Here is a 17,296-nt window from a genome sequence, read left to right as displayed (position 1 = left end):
ATATTTTATCGTTATAGAGCCTGTATTACCATTTGAGTAACCCATGCAAACATGCTTAAGCACATAGATAAAGTGCCACAGGACACCGCCAGTGCAACTGTTGTTCCTGATTGGCTCACCTCACTACTCGGGACCTGCAATGCTTGTGGGTTTCAATCAGGACATTACCTAAATGTATAATCCTCTTTCAGGGGTTAAACACAGTTATTCATGCTCTCTCCATTGAAGCTAACAGGAAGCGTAACTGGGCCTTTAAAGACTGATTTTATGGACAGTGAAGTGTCTCATAAGCATAAATTTGCTTCTGAAAAAAAAAATTGTGTCCATTTAAAGGGGTATTAAACAATGCTCCTTTGATAAAAAACAAAACAAAAATCAAAGTAAACATAGAAAGAAATGATCTTAATACTAAACCAGCTAATGCTACTCTAGAAGTTTTATGACAGGCTATAAATTCCTTCCTGTAGAGACCCCAGACCCCTTGTAGGACTGGGACAGAAAGTAATAAACAATGCCCTAATGAAAAAAGATATTAAAAAAATATACGATTAATAATATGTATTTCAATGTTTTCTATTAAGTACAAACCACTGCTTAAGTGCTTTTTTTACAACGATGAAAAATAATAATTCTTATCCCTTTAAGTACAATTTTACATTCAAGTAGTTCAGCCAGAATATGTGAAGTGTCTGGGTACATTTGTCCTTTATTTAGGATAATATTCTTAGCCTGACATTGGTAGAAACTAGTATGAAAGAAGTGTGAGGTCTTCTGTAAAAGGAATTATTAATTGTAAAACCACATCTAGTTATGGCTTTTGCCTTTAAACCTTTACATCTCCTTGTGATTATCAGTTTGTCTTGTGGTAATGCACAGCATGACCTTGCTTATAAACTAGTTGGACATTTGCTTAAGTATAGTTGAACCAGGTTATCCTTTAACAAGTAACGTAGGGGGCATATACTGGTAGGGATGCTCATGGGTAAAGCTTTAAAGAGAATAGGTTTACACTTTCATAGACAGTTTTGACTGCAGTGTGCTTTACCAAGTTGCCTTAAAGGGTCAGTAAAGTAAAAATGTTCATGATTCAGATAGAGCATGCAGTTTTAAACAACTTTCCAATGTATCTATATTATCACCTTTACTTTGTTCTCTTGTGTATCCTTTGTTGATGAGCATACCTAGGTGGGCTCAGGAACAGCAAATGACTACTGAGATTGATGACTACACACATGTATAGAATAATCATGTTTGAAGGAAAGAAAGGGAAATTGCTAATATATATATTACGTCACATTTTAAACCCTAAATTGTTGTATTTATTTGTAAAATTATTTTTTTTAATACTTAACAGCCTGTAACTGTAATGGTCGCTCTCAAGAATGTTACTTCGACCCCGAGCTTTACCGTTCTACTGGTCATGGCGGTCACTGTAGGGGCTGTACTGATAACACTGATGGACCAAACTGCGAACGCTGCCGTGAGAACTACTACCGACAGGGCAGCGAAGAACCGTGTCAGGCCTGCCACTGCAACGCTGTGGGTGCGTATTCTAGTTTGTCTGCAAAAGAATGTTCTGCAGTTGGTTAGCCTAGCAATGCTGCTGCATAAAAAAATCACCTATATTAATGTTCCTAACAAACCTACTAGGTGCGTTGTTTTGAGACTTGATTTTAACTCCTTCATGCCGTTATGAAGTTAACACTTGCTGGAAAAATGAAATCACGGAAAAGTCTATGCTATCATGTGATTTCAAGGCCTGAATTTGATCATGAGGTGGCTGCTTATGCTGCTAGGCACGTCCCCCAGTCTGATTTTTTTTTTCCTTCCCTGAAAGGAGGAGGCTGCAGGTAAAATGTTCCATACCTTACTAACGGTGTTAAAGCTCAGCGCTGTTAGGACGGCATGAAATGTCCTAACGGCATGAAGTGGTTAAATATCATTTTTTTTTAACATTCTTCCTTAGGTACATTGGAGCATTAACAAGAAAGTAAAGATAAAATTATTAAAGCTTATTTCTGCAATCTTAGAGTCACTAAAACCTTTACATTTTTTTCTGAGAGGCTGTTGGCTAATGGATATAGATCCTTGTTTTAACCTTAAAGGGACAGTAAAATAAAACTGTGTTGTGATAGTCATGTTTACAGTTTGTACAGGGTACGTCTGTGTCGTTAAGGAGTTGGAAACTGTACCACAGACTTTCTGTCTAATTACAGCCGTGTCCGATTGCACTGTTTAAATAAATGCAGCGAGCTCCTGCACTGGTTAAAGGGACACTAAACCCAATTTTTTTCTTTAATGATTCAGATAGCGCATGCAATTTTAAGCAACTTTCTAATTTACTCCTATTACCAATTTATCTTTGTTCTTTTGTTCTCTTTATTTAAAGAGCAGAATTCTAAAGCTTAAGAGCCAGCCCATTTTGGTTCAGAACCTGGGTTATACTTGCTGATTGGTTTGCCAAATGTAGCCACCAATAAGCAAGCACTATCCAGGGTGCTGAACCTAAAATGGGCTGGCTCCTAAGCGTTAAATTCCTGCTTTTTAAATAAAGGTAGCTGAAGAAAAATTGATAGTAGGAGTACATTAGAAAGTTGCTTAAAATTGCTGCTCTATCTGAATCATTAAAGAACAAAAATGGGTTTAGTGTCCCTTTAAGGCTGTCTTCTGCTTTACTCAGTGCGGGAGTGCGCTACATCTAAGTAAACTTTTAGGTTCATAAATCTCAAATTTCCCATGTTTTTAAAAGGTACAGCTATCCTTATGAAATATATTTGTGTCCCATTTGTGATAGAAGAGCCAACTACAACCGAGTTGTAGTGATAGTTTGTCTAATGCCAGGTTTAGCTCTTCTTAACAAATAGATCAAATCAGTCTCTGCAAAAGATAAAAAAAGAAGGTGCTCCAATGGCATAATATCACAAGTATCCTCCACTCCCAGACTCGCATACAGAGGACGGGTACTCACAAAGGGAGGCCACTTTAATTGTGCAAGTCACATGGTCTGGGTCAAGTCTCCACTGGTGCTTTACAACTGGATACCTTGTGTAACGTTTACACAGACAGCACACGAAAGCCTAAAGTGTAAAGTTAACCCCTGAAGAAAAGACTATAGGGTAAGGTGACCAGATTTTTAAAATGAAATCCGGGGACATTTTTTTTTAAACTCCTTACAGTAAATTATAGTTTGCCCATACAATCATCACTTGCAAAACTAACCGTCCAGGTTAAATCCCGCTTATGTGTTTAATCCCCGGTTTGGCTTTCCCACATTGTATAGGACCAGCTCAAACACCTACATAAAAAAAAAAAGTTATTTCTCGATAATCTTATTCTTTTATAGAGAACTAGAATTCTTTTTTTTCCAAAAAGCATGAGTATACTATAACATACCCCTACAAGGAACGCAGTACCCTTTTGGTTTTTAACACACACACACGTTATTCAAAGCCAAAGATACACATCTCTTTTACACGCTTTAGTAATAATGCCTCATGATAGGCCACTAGTAACATTAATCACCAGAAGATACCCCTACTTTTTAGTTTTTGGCCAATCAAAATCATAGAAAGATTACGTACTTCTAAACATTCCAATTTAACATACCAGACCTACCTAACAAGGGCTCAGCCTCTCGATTCCTTTGCGTCTGTACATATATAACATGCTTCCGCTACTAACTAAACACTAACAACCAATGAGAACTTATCTTGCACCTTTAAACCCTTGCAAAGCGGGGCTGGCGACCCAGTGCAGCACCTCACAATCTATATAGAGAGGGGTCCGAAGCTTTTAGCTTCAGTTGCGCTGTAAGCGCCAGCTGTGAAGTATCCAGTGGAAGCGGAACCGCTGCTGTAGCTCTACGCGACTAATCAATGTCTAAAACAGATAAATCTATCAACTTTCTACAAACACCTCTAACATGCACAGGGCTCTGACCGTCTTCCCGGGGACATAATTTGTCCGGGGACAGTCTCCTTAATCCGGGAACATTCCCCTAAAATTGGGGACATCTGGTCACTCTACTATAGGGGTATTTTAATCAATTTTTAAAACGTTTAAAATCACTGAAAAGCTTTTCACAATACGGCTACATATTATATCACCTAGTGCTACATATATCTCACAGTGCAGAATTATATAACATGTTTTACAACGTTTAATGTCCCTTTAGTGATACATAATTTCACACTTTATAGGGAATTTAATGTTCCATTACCCATTGGGTGCACTGTTCTAGCATGTATGACTGTACTTTTTGCCATGACGCAGTTTTCAAAGAGTTTATTTTTACAACTGAAATCATAAAAAGTTCCCCCAGGGCTTGAAATAAATAAGAGTTTGCTTTGTAAACAGTCAATTAGAGCTCATAGTGTCAGGTTTTGCACAGCAATGTAAATAAATCTGCTGCCTTTTTAAACAAAGAGACCTCACAGAGTGTTTATTTGTATATTTTGCTGGTTGCAGTTTTAGTTTGAATTAAATAGGAAACCTTGGTACCTAATAAAATTCAATAAATATGTTATGTTTAGCCCACTGGCTACCAAAGAGGTATTTAAAGGGACATGACACCCACATTTTTTCTTTTATGATTTAGAAAGAGAATGCAATTTTAAACATCTTTCTAATTTACTTATATTATCTAATTTGTTTTATTCTCGTGATATTCTTTGGTGAAAAGCATATCTAGATATGCTCAGTAGCTGCTGATTGGTTGCTGCACATAGAAGCCTCGTGTGATTGGCTCACCATGTGCATTGCTTTTTCTTCAACTAAGGATATCTAAAAAATTAAGCAAAATAAATAATGGAAGTAAATTGTAATGTTGTTTAAATTTCTATTCTCTATCTGAATCATGAAAGAAAGATTTTGGGTTTAGTGGCCCTTTAATACATTAGAATTTAAAAAAAAAATTCTGATATTGTACTGGTTGATGGTTGACAGAATTACGTATAAAACTGTTTGATGCCTAAAAAAATTAATAAACAGCACTATCGTTTTAATTAGAAAGTGCGTGTTCAGGTGCATATGTCCAGCCTGAAAATGGTGCATGTTTTGCTTAAAATAAGTTTTTCATTAAAGGTGAAAAATAAATTCTATCATGTGGTAAACATGCTAAAATTAAAGCAAAGATCTATCTGATTATGTATTTTTTTTCCCCTCAAAACACTGGAGGTGTTTAATTCTTTTCACTGTTCAGCTAACTTGTAAATATCCTTCTACTGCCCCCTAGTGGTGTAAGGGTATATAAGGATGATGATGTATCATTTACTTTTATTGCATGACTAAGGGAAGGTGTTCCCGAAACGTCGCTTATCATATGTGCTAAATAAAGCTCCTTTTTCTACACTTTGCTGCCACCTGTCGTTTGCATTTATGCCATTTAAAGGGATATGAAACCCAATGTTTTTTCTTCCATAAATCAGAGCATGCAATTTTAAGCTACTTTCTAATTTGCTTCCGATCATCAAATTTTCTTCATATTCTTGGTATCTTTATTTGAAAAGCAGGACTGTAAGCTTAGTAGTTGGCCCATTTTTGGTTCAGAAGCTGGGTGGCACTTGCTGATTGGTTTCTACATGTAGCCACCAATCAGCAAGCGCAATCCAGGGTGCTGAACCTTACATTCCGGCTTTTTCAAATAAAGATACAAAGAGAACAAAAAATGGTAATAGGAGCAAATTAGAAAGTTGCTTAAAATTGCCTGCTCTATCTGAATCATGAAAGAAAAAAAATGGGTTTCATATCCCTTATAGAGTTTTTTTCAATAGACAAAGCATGTTTAGAAAATACCTTTAGTTGCAGAAACACCCACTATTGACAAAAAGGCACTGTACAGAAGAATAAAAAAAGGGACAGTAAACACCTTGGACATTTCTGTTGTGTTGCTGTAGAATAACATATCAGCCAAGTCTAAAAAAATTTTAAACAAATTAACATCCTTTTTACTGAAATGGATTTCCAATAGCCAAAATTCACCTGCCATTTGCCTTATTTTGAGGAACCAATTTAGTCTTGTCTGCAGACTAAACCACAGCCAGTATCATAATGTTAGTATAAAGTACATTATCAGTTAAACCCAATTAGGGGTGATATGTAGCAAGGTTAGCCTTTAGAAGTCAGCAGGGTGCATTTTAAGTTCCAAGATTTAGATTTCTCTTGTAAGATGTATCGAGTCCACGGATTCATCCTTGTGGGATATTCTCCTCCCCTACAGGAAGTGGCAAAGAGAGCACCCACAGCAGAGCTGCCTATATAGCTCCCCCCTTAGCTCCACCCCCCAGTCATTTTCTTTGCCTACTCTAAGTAACTAGGAAGTGCAGAGCGAGTGTGGTGACAAAATTCTAAACAAATTCTTTAAAGTTCCATCATTCAAGATGGAGACTATTTGGACTATTCTACCTCTGATCCAGGAAGGTCAATATATGACTACCGTGGACTTAAAGGATGCGTATCTACACATCCCTATTCACAGAGATCATCATCAATTCCTCAGATTCGCCTTTCTAAACAGGCATTACCAGTTTGTGGCCCTTCCTTTCGGGTTGGCCACGGCTCCCAAAATTTTCACAAAAGTGCTAGGGTCCCTTCTGGCGGTTCTACGACCACGGGTCATAGCAGTGGCGCCTTATCTAATTCAGGCGTCAACTTTCCAGCTAGCCAAGTCTCACACAGACATTGTGTTGGCTTTTCTGACATCTCACGGGTGGAAGGTGAACATAAAAAAAAGAGTTCTCTCTTCCCTCTTACAAGAGTTTCCTTCCTAGGGACTCTGATAGACTCGGTAGAAATGAGAATATTTCTGACGGAGGTCAGAAAGTTAAAACTCTTATCCACTTGCCGAGCTCTTCATTCCATTCCTCGGCCATCAGTGGCTCAGTGTATGGAGGTAATCGGATTCATGGTAGCGGCAATGGACATAGTTCCTTTTGCCCGTCTACACCTCAGACCACTGCAACTTTGCATGCTCAAACAGTGGAATGGGGATTATGCAGACTTATCTCCTCACCTGCATCTGGACCAGGAGACCAGAGATTCTCTTCTCTGGCGGTTGTCTCAGGACCACCTGTCTCAGGGAATGTGCTTCTGCAGGCCAGAGTGGCTCATTGTAACGACAGGTGCCAGCCTACTAGGCTGGGGTGCAGTCTGGAACTCCCTGAAAGCACAGGGCTTATGGTCTCGGGAGGAAGCTCTCCTCCCGATAAACATTTTAGAACTGAGAGCGATTTTCAATGCGCTTCAGGCGTGGCCTCAGCTTGCTGCGGCCAAATTCATCAGGTTTCAGTCAGACAACATCACGACTGTAGCTTATATCAATCATCAGGGAGGAACAAGGAGTTCTCTAGCGATGATGGAGGTAACCAAAATAATCCGGTGGGCAGAGGATCACTCTTGCCATCTCTCAGCAATCCACATCCCAGGAGTAGAGAACTGGGAGGCGGATTTTCTAAGTCGTCAGACTCTTCATACGGGGGAGTGGGAACTCCATCCGGAGGTATTCGCCCAGCTGATTCAGCTATGGGGCACACCAGAATTGGATATGATGGCGTCTCGTCAGAATGCCAAACTTCCTCGTTACGGGTCCAGGTCCCGGGATCCCAAGGCAGTACTGATAGATGCTCTAGCAGTGCCTTGGTCCTTCAATCTGGCTTATGTATTTCCACCGTTTCCTCTCCTCCCACGCCTGGTTGCCAGAATCAAGCAGGAGAGAGCTTCAGTAATTCTGATTGCTCCTGCGTGGCCACGCAGGACTTGGTATGCAGACCTAGTGGACATGTCCTCGGTTCCACCGTGGACTCTGCCAATGAGGCGGGACCTTCTAATTCAAGGCCCGTTCACGCATCCAAATCTAATTTCTCTGCGTCTGACTGCTTGGAGATTGGACGCATAATTTTATCAAAGCGTGGTTTCTCTGAATCGGTCATTGATACCCTGATTCAGGCTAGAAAGCCTGTCCCCAGGAAGATTTATCATAAGATTTGGCGCAAATATCTTTATTGGTGTGAATCCAAAGATTACTCGTGGAGTAAGATTAGGATTCCTAGAATATTGTCTTTTCTCCAAGAGGGTTTGGAGAAGGGATTATCTGCTAGTTCTCTTAAGGGTCAAATATCTGCTTTGTCTATTCTACTTCACAAACGTCTGGCAGATATTAAAGCATTTAGTCAGGCTTTGGTCAGAATCAAGCCTGTATTTAAACCTGTTGCTCCGCCATGGAACCTTAACATAGTTCTTAAAGTTCTTCAAGGGGTTCCATTTGAACCTATGCATTCCATAGATATTAAGCTTCTATCTTGGAAAGTTTTGTTTTTAGTAGCTATCTCTTCGGCTCGAAGAGTTTCTGAGCTATCTGCTTTACATTGTGATTCCGCTTACCTTGTTTTCCATGCAGATAAGGTGGTTTTACGTACCAAACCTGGGTTTCTTCCTAAGGTTGTTTCTAATAAGAATATCAATCAAGAGATTGTGGTTCCTTCTTTGTGTCCTAATCCTTCATCTAAGAAGGAACGTCTGTTACACAATCTTCATGTGGTTCGTGCTTTAAATTTCTACTTACAAGCAACTAAAGATTTCCGTCAAACATCTTCTTTGTTTGTTGTTTATTCTGGTAAACGGAGAGGTCAAAGGGCTACGGCTACCTCTTTCCTTTTGGCTGAAAAGCATCATCCGTTTGGCCTATGAGACTGCTAAACGGCAGCCTCCTGAAAGGATTACTGCTCATTGTACTAGAGCTGTGGCTTCCTCATGGGCTTTTAAAAATGAGGCTTCTGTTGAACAGATTTGTAAGGCTGCGACTTGGTCTTCTCTTCATACTTTTTCCAAATTTTCCAAATACGATACTTTTGCTTCTTTGGAGGCTATTTTTGGGAGAAAGGTTTTACAAGCAGTGGTGCCTTCCGTTTAAGGTCCCTGTCTTGTCCCTCCCTTCATCCGTGTCCTAAAGCTTTGGTATTGGTATCCCGCAAGTAAGGATGAATCCGTGGACTCGATACATCTTACAAGAGAAAACATAATTTATGCTTACCTGATAAATTTATTTCTCTTGTGATGTATCGAGTCCACGGCCCGCCCTGTTTTTTAAGACAGGCATATATATTTTTATTTTTAAACTTTCAGTCACCACTGCACCCTATGGATTCTCCTTTTTCTTCCTAGCCTTCGGTCGAATGACAGGGGGGTGGAGCTAAAGGGGGAGCTATATAGGCAGCTCTGCTGTGGGTGCTCTCTTTGCCACTTCCTGTAGGGGAGGAGAATATCCCACAAGTAAGGATGAATCCGTGGACTCGATACATCACAAGAGAAATACATTTTTCAGGTAAGCATAAAACAGAATTTATGTTTACCTGATAAATTACTTTCTCCAACGGTGTGTCCGGTCCACGGCGTCATCCTTACTTGTGGGATATTCTCTTCCCCAACAGGAAATGGCAAAGAGCCCAGCAAAGCTGGTCACATGATCCCTCCTAGGCTCCGCCTACCCCAGTCATTCGACCGACGTTAAGGAGGAATATTTGCATAGGAGAAACCATATGTTACCGTGGTGACTGTAGTTAAAGAAAATAAATTATCGGACCTGATTAAAAAAACCAGGGCGGGCCGTGGACCGGACACACCGTTGGAGAAAGTAATTTATCAGGTAAACATAAATTCTGTTTTCTCCAACATAGGTGTGTCCGGTCCACGGCGTCATCCTTACTTGTGGGAACCAATACCAAAGCTTTAGGACACGGATGAAGGGAGGGAGCAAATCAGGTCACCTAAATGGAAGGCACCACGGCTTGCAAAACCTTTCTCCCAAAAATAGCCTCAGAAGAAGCAAAAGTATCAAATTTGTAAAATTTAGAAAAAGTGTGCAGTGAAGACCAAGTCGCTGCCTTACATATCTGATCAACAGAAGCCTCGTTCTTGAAGGCCCATGTGGAAGCCACAGCCCTAGTGGAGTGAGCTGTGATTCTTTCAGGAGGCTGCCGTCCGGCAGTCTCATAAGCCAATCGGATAATGCTTTTAATCCAGAAGGAGAGAGAGGTAGAAGTTGCTTTTTGACCTCTCCGTTTACCAGAATAAACAACAAACAAAGACAAAGTTTGTCTGAAATCCTTAGTAGCTGCTAAGTAAAATTTGAGAGCACGAACTACATCCAAGTTGTGCAACAAACGTTCCTTCTTTGAAACTGGATTAGGACACAAAGAAGGCAGAACTATCTCCTGGTTAATGTTTTTGTTAGAAACAACTTTTGGAAGAAAACCAGGTTTAGTACGCAAAACCACCTTATCTGCATGGAACACCAGATAAGGAGAAGAACACTGCAGAGCAGATAATTCTGAAACTCTTCTAGCAGAAGAAATTGCAACCAAAAACAAAACTTTCCAAGATAATAACTTAATATCAACGGAATGTAAGGGTTCAAACGGAACCCCCTGAAGAACTGAAAGAACTAGGTTGAGACTCCAAGGAGGAGTCAAAATTTTGTAAACAGGCTTGATTCTACCCAGAGCCTGAACAAAGGCTAGAACATCTGGCACAGCTGCCAGCTTTTTGTGAAGTAACACAGACAAGGCAGAAATCTGTCCCATCAAGGAACTTGCAGATAATCCTTTTTCCAATCCTTCTCGAAGGAAGGATAGACTCTTAGGAATCTTAACCTTGTCCCAAGGGAATCCTGCAGATTCACACCAACAGATATACCAAATTATGTGGTAATTTTTCTGGTTACAGGCTTTCAGGCCTGAACAAGAGTATTAATAACAGAATCTGAGAACCCTCGCTTTGATAAGATCAAGCGTTCAATCTCCAAGCAGTCAGCTGGAGTGGGTCGAACGGACCTAGAACAAGAAGGTCTCGTCTCAAAGGTAGCTTCCATGGTGGAGCCGATGACATATTCACCAGATCTGCATACCAAGTCCTGCGTGGCCACGCAGGAGCTATCAAAATCACCGACGCCCTCTCCTGATTGATCCTGGCTACCAGCCTGGGGATGAGAGGAAACGGCGGGAACACATAAGCTAGTTTGAAGGTCCAAGGTGCTACTAGTGCATCCACTAGAGCCGCCTTGGGATCCCTGGATCTGTACCCGTAGTAAGGAACTCTGAAGTTCTGACGAGAGGCCATCAGATCCATGTCTGGAATGCCCCACGGTTGAGTGACTTGGGCAAAGATTTCCGGATGGAGTTCCCACTCCCCCGGATGCAATGTCTGACGACTCAGAAAATCCGCTTCCCAATTTTCCACTCCTGGGATGTGGATAGCAGACAGGTGGCAGGAGTGAGACTCCGCCCATAGAATGATTTTGGTCACTTCTTCCATCGCTAGGGAACTCCTTGTTCCCCCCTGATGGTTGATGTATGAACTTGGCCCTCGCTAGCTGAGGCCAAGCTTAGAGAGCATTGAATATCGCTCTCAGTTCCAGAATATCTATCGGTAGAAGAGATTCTACCCGAGACCAAAGACCCTGAGCTTTCAGGGATCCGCAGACCGCGCCCCAGCCCATCAGACTGGCATCGGTCGTGACAATGACCCACTCTGGTCTGCGGAAGGTCATCCCTTGTGACAGGTTGTCCAGGGACAGCCACCAACGGAATGAGTCTCTGGTCCTCTGATTTACTTGTATCTTCGGAGACAAGTCTGAATAGTCCCCATTCCACTGACTGAGCATGAACAGTTGTAATGGTCTTAGATGAATGCGCACAAAAGGAACTATGTCCATTGCCGCTACCATCAAACCTATCACTTCCATGCACTGCGCTATGGAAGGAAGAGGAACGGAATGAAGTATCCGACAAGAGTCTAGAAGTTTTGTTTTTCTGGCTTCTGTCAGAAAAATCCTCATTTCTAAGGAGTCTATTATAGTTCCCAAGAAGGGAACCCTCGTTGACGGAGATAGAGAACTCTTTTCCACGTTCACTTTCCATCCGTGAGATCTGAGAAAGGCCAGGACAATGTCCGTGTGAGCCTTTACTTGAGGAAGGGACGACGCTCGAAACAGAATGTCGTCCAAGTAAGGTACTACAGCAATGCCCCTTGGTCTTAGCACCGCCAGAAGGGACCCTAGTACCTATGAGAAAATCCTAGGAGCAGTGGCTAATCCGAAAGAAAACGCCACGAACTGGAAATGCTTGTCCAGGAATTCAAACCTTAGGAACCGATGATGTTCCTTGTGGATAGGAATATGTAGATACGCATCCTTGAAATCCACCTTGGTCATGAATTGACCTTCCTGGATGGAAGGAAGAAGTGTTCGAATGGTTTCCATCTTGAACGATGGAACCTTGAGAAACTTGTTCAAGATCTTGAGATCTAAGATTGGTCTGAACGTTCCCTCTTTTTTGGGAACTATGAACAGATTGGAGTAGAACCCCATCCCTTGTTCTCCTAATGGAACAGGATGAATCACTCCCATTTTTAGCAGGTCTTCTACCCAATGTAAGAATGCCTGTCTTCTTATGTGGTCTGAAGACAACTGAGACCTGTGGAACCTCCCCCTTGGAGGAAGCCCCTTGAACTCCAGAGAATAACCTTGGGAGACTATTTCTAGCGCCCAAGGATCCAGAACATCTCTTGCCCCGGCCTGAGCGAAGAGAGAGAGTCTGCCCCCCACCAGATCCGGTCCCGGATCGGGGGCCCGCATTTCATGCTGTCTTGGTAGCAGTGGCAGGTTTCCTGGCCTGCTTTCCTTTGTTCCAGCCTTGCATAGGTCTCCAGGCTGGATTGGCTTGAGAAGTATTACCTTCCTGCTTAGAGGACGTAGCCCTTGGGGCTGATCCGTTTCTGCGAAAGGGACGAAACTTAGGTTTATTTTTGGTCTTGAAAAGACCTATCCTGAGGAAGGGCGTGGCCCTTGCCCCCAGTGATATCAGAGATAATCTCTTTCAAGTCAGGGCCAAAGAGTGTTTTCCCCTTGAAAGGAATGTCAAGCAATTTGTTCTTGGAAGACGCATCCGCTGCCCAAGATTTTAACCAAAGCGCTCTGCGCCACAATAGCAAACCCAGAATTTTTGCGCCGCTAACCTAGCCAATTGCAAGGTGGCGTCTAGGGTGAAAGAATTAGCCAATTTAAGAGCACGAATTCTGTCCATAATCTCCTCATAAGAAGAAGAATTACTAATAATCGCCTTTCCTAGCTCATCAAACTAGAAACACGCGGCTGCAGTGACAGGGACAATGCATGCAATTGGTTGTAGAAGGGAACCTTGCTGAACAAACATCTTTAGCAGACCTTCTAATTTTTTATCCATAGGATCTTGGAAAGCACAACTATCTTCTATGGGTATAGTGGCGCGCTTGTGTAGAGTAGAAACCGCCCCCTCGACCTTGGGGACTGTCTGCCATCAGTCCTTTCTGGGGTCGACTATAGGAAAACAATTTTATAAATATGGGGGGAGGTACTAAAGGTATACCGGGCCTGTCCCATTCTTTACTAACAATGTACGCCACCCGCTTGGATATAGGAAAAGCTTCGGGGGGCCCCGGGGCCTCTAAGAACTTTTCCATTTTACATAGTGGTTCTGGAATGACCAGATAATCACAATCATCCAAATTGGATAACACCTCCTTAAGCAGAGCGCGGAGATGTTCCAACTTAAATTTAAAAGTAATCACATCAGGTTCAGCTTGTTGAGAAATGTTTCCTGAATCTGAAATTTCTCCCTCAGACAAAACCTCCCTGGCCCCCTCAGACTGGTGTAGGGGCCCTTCAGAAACCATATCATCAGCGTTCTCATGCTCTACAGAATTTTCTAAAACAGAGCAGTCGCGCTTTCACTGATAAGTGGGCATATTGGCTAAAATGTTTTTGATAGAATTATCCATTACAGCCGTTAAATGTTGCATAGAAAGGAGTATTGGCGCACTAGATGTACTAGGGGCCTCCTGTATGGGCAAGACTGGTGTAGACGAAGGAGGGGATGATGCAGTACCATGCTTACTCCCCTCACTTGAGGAATCATCTTGGGCATCATTTTTACTAAATTTTTTTATGACATAAAATACATATAGTTAAATGAGAAGGAACCTTGGTTTCCCCACAGTCAGAACACAATCTATCTGGTAGTTCAGACATGTTAAACAGGCATAAACTTGATAACAAAGCACAAAAAACGTTTTCAAATAAAACCGTTACTGTCACTTTAAATTTTAAACTAAACACACTTTATTACTGCAATTGCGAAAAAGTATGAAGGAATTGTTCAAAATTCACCAAAATTTCACCACAGTGTCTTAAAGCCTTAAAAGTATTGCACACCAAATTTGGAAGCTTTAACCCTTAAAATAACGGAACCGGAGCCGTTTTTATATTTAACCCCTTTACAGTCCCTGGAATCTGCTTTGCTGAGACCCAACCAAGCCCAAAGGGGAATACGATACCAAATGATGCCTTCAGAAAGACTTTTCTATGTATCAGAGCTCCACACACATGCAGCTGCATGCCATGCTGTCCTCAAAAACAAGTGCGCCATACCGGCGCGAAAATGAGGCTCTGACTATGATTAGGGAAAGCCCCTAAAGAATAAGGTGTCAAAAACAGTGCCTGCCGATATAATCATATCAAAATACCCAGAATAAATGATTCCTCAAGGCTAAATATGTGTTAATAATGAATCGATTTAGCCCAGAAAAAGTCTACAGTCTTAATAAGCCCTTGTGAAGCCCTTATTTACTATCTTAATAAACATGGCTTACCGGATCCCATAGGGAAAATGACAGCTTCCAGCATTACATCGTCTTGTTAGAATGTGTCATACCTCAAGCAGTAAGAGACTGCACACTGTTCCCCCAACTGAAGTTAATTGCTCTCAACAGTCCTGTGTGGAACAGCCATGGATTTTAGTTACGGTGCTAAAATCATTTTCCTCATACAAACAGAAATCTTCATCTCTTTTCTGTTTCTGAGTAAATAGTACATACCAGCACTATTTTAAAATAACAAACTCTTGATTGAATAATAAAAACTACAGTTAAACACTAAAAAACTCTAAGCCATCTCCGTGGAGATGTTGCCTGTACAACGGCAAAGAGAATGACTGGGGTAGGCGGAGCCTAGGAGGGATCATGTGACCAGCTTTGCTGGGCTCTTTGCCATTTCCTGTTGGGGAAGAGAATATCCCACAAGTAAGGATGACGCCGTGGACCGGACACACCTATGTTGGAGAAATTATGTTTTTCATAGCTAAATTACTTGTAAGGGGGACAAAATAAATAATGAAAGTATATTGCAAACTTGTTTCATTACGCATTACTAAACATTTTATATACAAATCTCAAGGTTACTCAGGCACCAACTTATATTAACACTAGCATACTACGGAAACTAGACACTACGGAAACAAAGTTTGGATAGGGGAGGAAGGGATGGGAGGCTACACTAAAGAATATGACAAATCAGAGGGGGACCCTACAAAATGATCGCAGGAGAGGGTGAGTGAGGGGGGACCATTACACTCCAGCAAATAATAATAGAATAATAAAATGTAAAAAAATACTCTAAACTGGGTACTGGCAGACAGTTGCCAGTACCTATGATGGCTGCCACTATTTGGAAAGGGGAGGGTTAGAGAGCTGCTTGGGAGGGATCCCTACACTGCAGAGAAAAAAAAAGGGAAGAAGAAAAAAAAAGTCCTAAACTGCATACTGGCAGACTATATGCCAGTGCCTAAAATGGTGGTAAGGAGTGTGGCTGGGTGGAGACCTGTATGGGAGGGTTCAGGGAGGTGGGAAATGTCAAGTGGGAGGGTAATCTATATTAAAATACTATAACCCTTACCAGCTAACTAATCAACCTTTTCCCTGGTGGGAATTTCAGAAGTGTAGTGCACATCTGCAATAAGCAGCCTTCTGATTAACCAATTGCAAAGCCATGCAAATCTGCAATTTCTGAACAAAATCCCAGAGAAGCTTTTACAACAGTTTATGCTGTGACTGCACAAGCGGTATGTAAATAATTTTAGTGAGATACCCAAAGTTTATGAAAACTTTTTTTTTTGTGAAATATATAATCGCATTTTGCGGCGAAATGGTGCCATGAAATATACCAAAATAGGCCTAGATCAATACCTTTTTGAATGCTTAAAAATAAAATGATATATATATACTATATATATATATATATATATATATAAATTTTATTTTTAAGCATTCAAAAAGGTATTGATCTAGGCAAGTTTTCCGCTAAAATTCCTGGTACTGAAGCGATTAATATAACAGTCTCAATCTATTTCGTTTCAGGCTCGCTAAGCACGCAGTGTGACAACTATGGACGTTGCAGCTGTAAACCAGGTGTGACGGGAGAGAAATGTGATCGATGCCAGCCTGGCTTCCACTCTCTCACAGAGGCCGGGTGCAGGTAATTGTTAGTAATTAGCTAATCAGCAACAATTAAAACACAAGCATCATTGGATACCTAAAGAGAGTTTGATCTCTGTTGTATGTAATGAAGTATCAATGACGTAGCATGTTGAACATAAAGAGCAGGATTTATCAAAGCAATTCTCCAAAAATTGCGCCTATAAATCTGCATACGACTGAATCCTCTGATGTATTAATGCAAATTGCACCTCAAATTGGGCGAGTCCTACTATACATTCCTCTCACTTCATTCGCGAAAGGGTTAAATTTGTTAGTTTTAGTCGCATTTCTTAGCGTTCGCCTTCGCATTACACCCAGTTACCAATTTATGATTTCTTTCCAGTGGCATGGAGAGTCCACGATTCCATTCCAATTACTATTGGGAATTAACTCCTGGACAGCAGGAGGCGGCAAAGAACACTCCAGCAAAGCTTTATGTATCCTTCCACTTCCCACAATCCCCAGTCATTCTATGCCTTGTACATCAGGAGGATGTGCGAAGATGGTGTCTGAAGATATTTAATCCTTTAATGGGTACTTTTCCCTGCAAGCTAGGATTGGGGCAATGCTGTGTCCATGTAATCCTCTTTAGTAAGAGTTGTGGTGGCTTTTAGCAGTTGGAAGACGGCGAGGTAGTCCTTGCTCAACTTCCAAAATGTATGCTACCCCTATATATATAAAACAAGGGTTGGTTACTCTGCTTTTATTTTTTCTACAAGTCCCTGTCAAGAGGTCGGCTAAGTCTGTCATACCTGAGAAGCTGTTCCTGCCCTGCAGCTATTTTCCACAGGTAAGTGTTTTTTCCCATCTAGGTTAGGAGGATATAGCACATTAGGGGTTAATCCCCTTTGTGGAATTCTGGGTATAACATCACTTTACTGTGGGGATTATATTGGGCAGCAGACCCAGGGTACTTCTGCATGGGAGATTCCAAAGGGTTTACTTTCCCTTTGCCTTT

At 41.3% G+C, this 17,296-nt stretch overlaps 1 protein-coding gene across 1 annotated transcript in view; it reads left to right on the top strand.

Annotated features, from left to right (window-relative positions):
- The window catches only part of LAMC1 (laminin subunit gamma 1), a 245,097-nt gene that overhangs the window by 173,321 nt on the left and 54,480 nt on the right, over positions 1 to 17,296 (top strand). The window contains exons 5-6 of the mRNA XM_053693980.1: positions 1,355 to 1,543; positions 16,219 to 16,336. Coding sequence (XP_053549955.1) covers positions 1,355 to 1,543; positions 16,219 to 16,336 — 307 coding nt within the window. The remainder of the gene's footprint in view (positions 1 to 1,354; positions 1,544 to 16,218; positions 16,337 to 17,296) is intronic.

Source organism: Bombina bombina, chromosome 10 (assembly GCF_027579735.1).
Source record: "Bombina bombina isolate aBomBom1 chromosome 10, aBomBom1.pri, whole genome shotgun sequence".
Taxonomy (NCBI): Eukaryota; Metazoa; Chordata; class Amphibia; order Anura; family Bombinatoridae; genus Bombina; species Bombina bombina.
The sequence above is the reverse complement of the archived record's forward strand: the minus strand, read 5'-3'. Positions and strand labels throughout refer to the sequence as shown.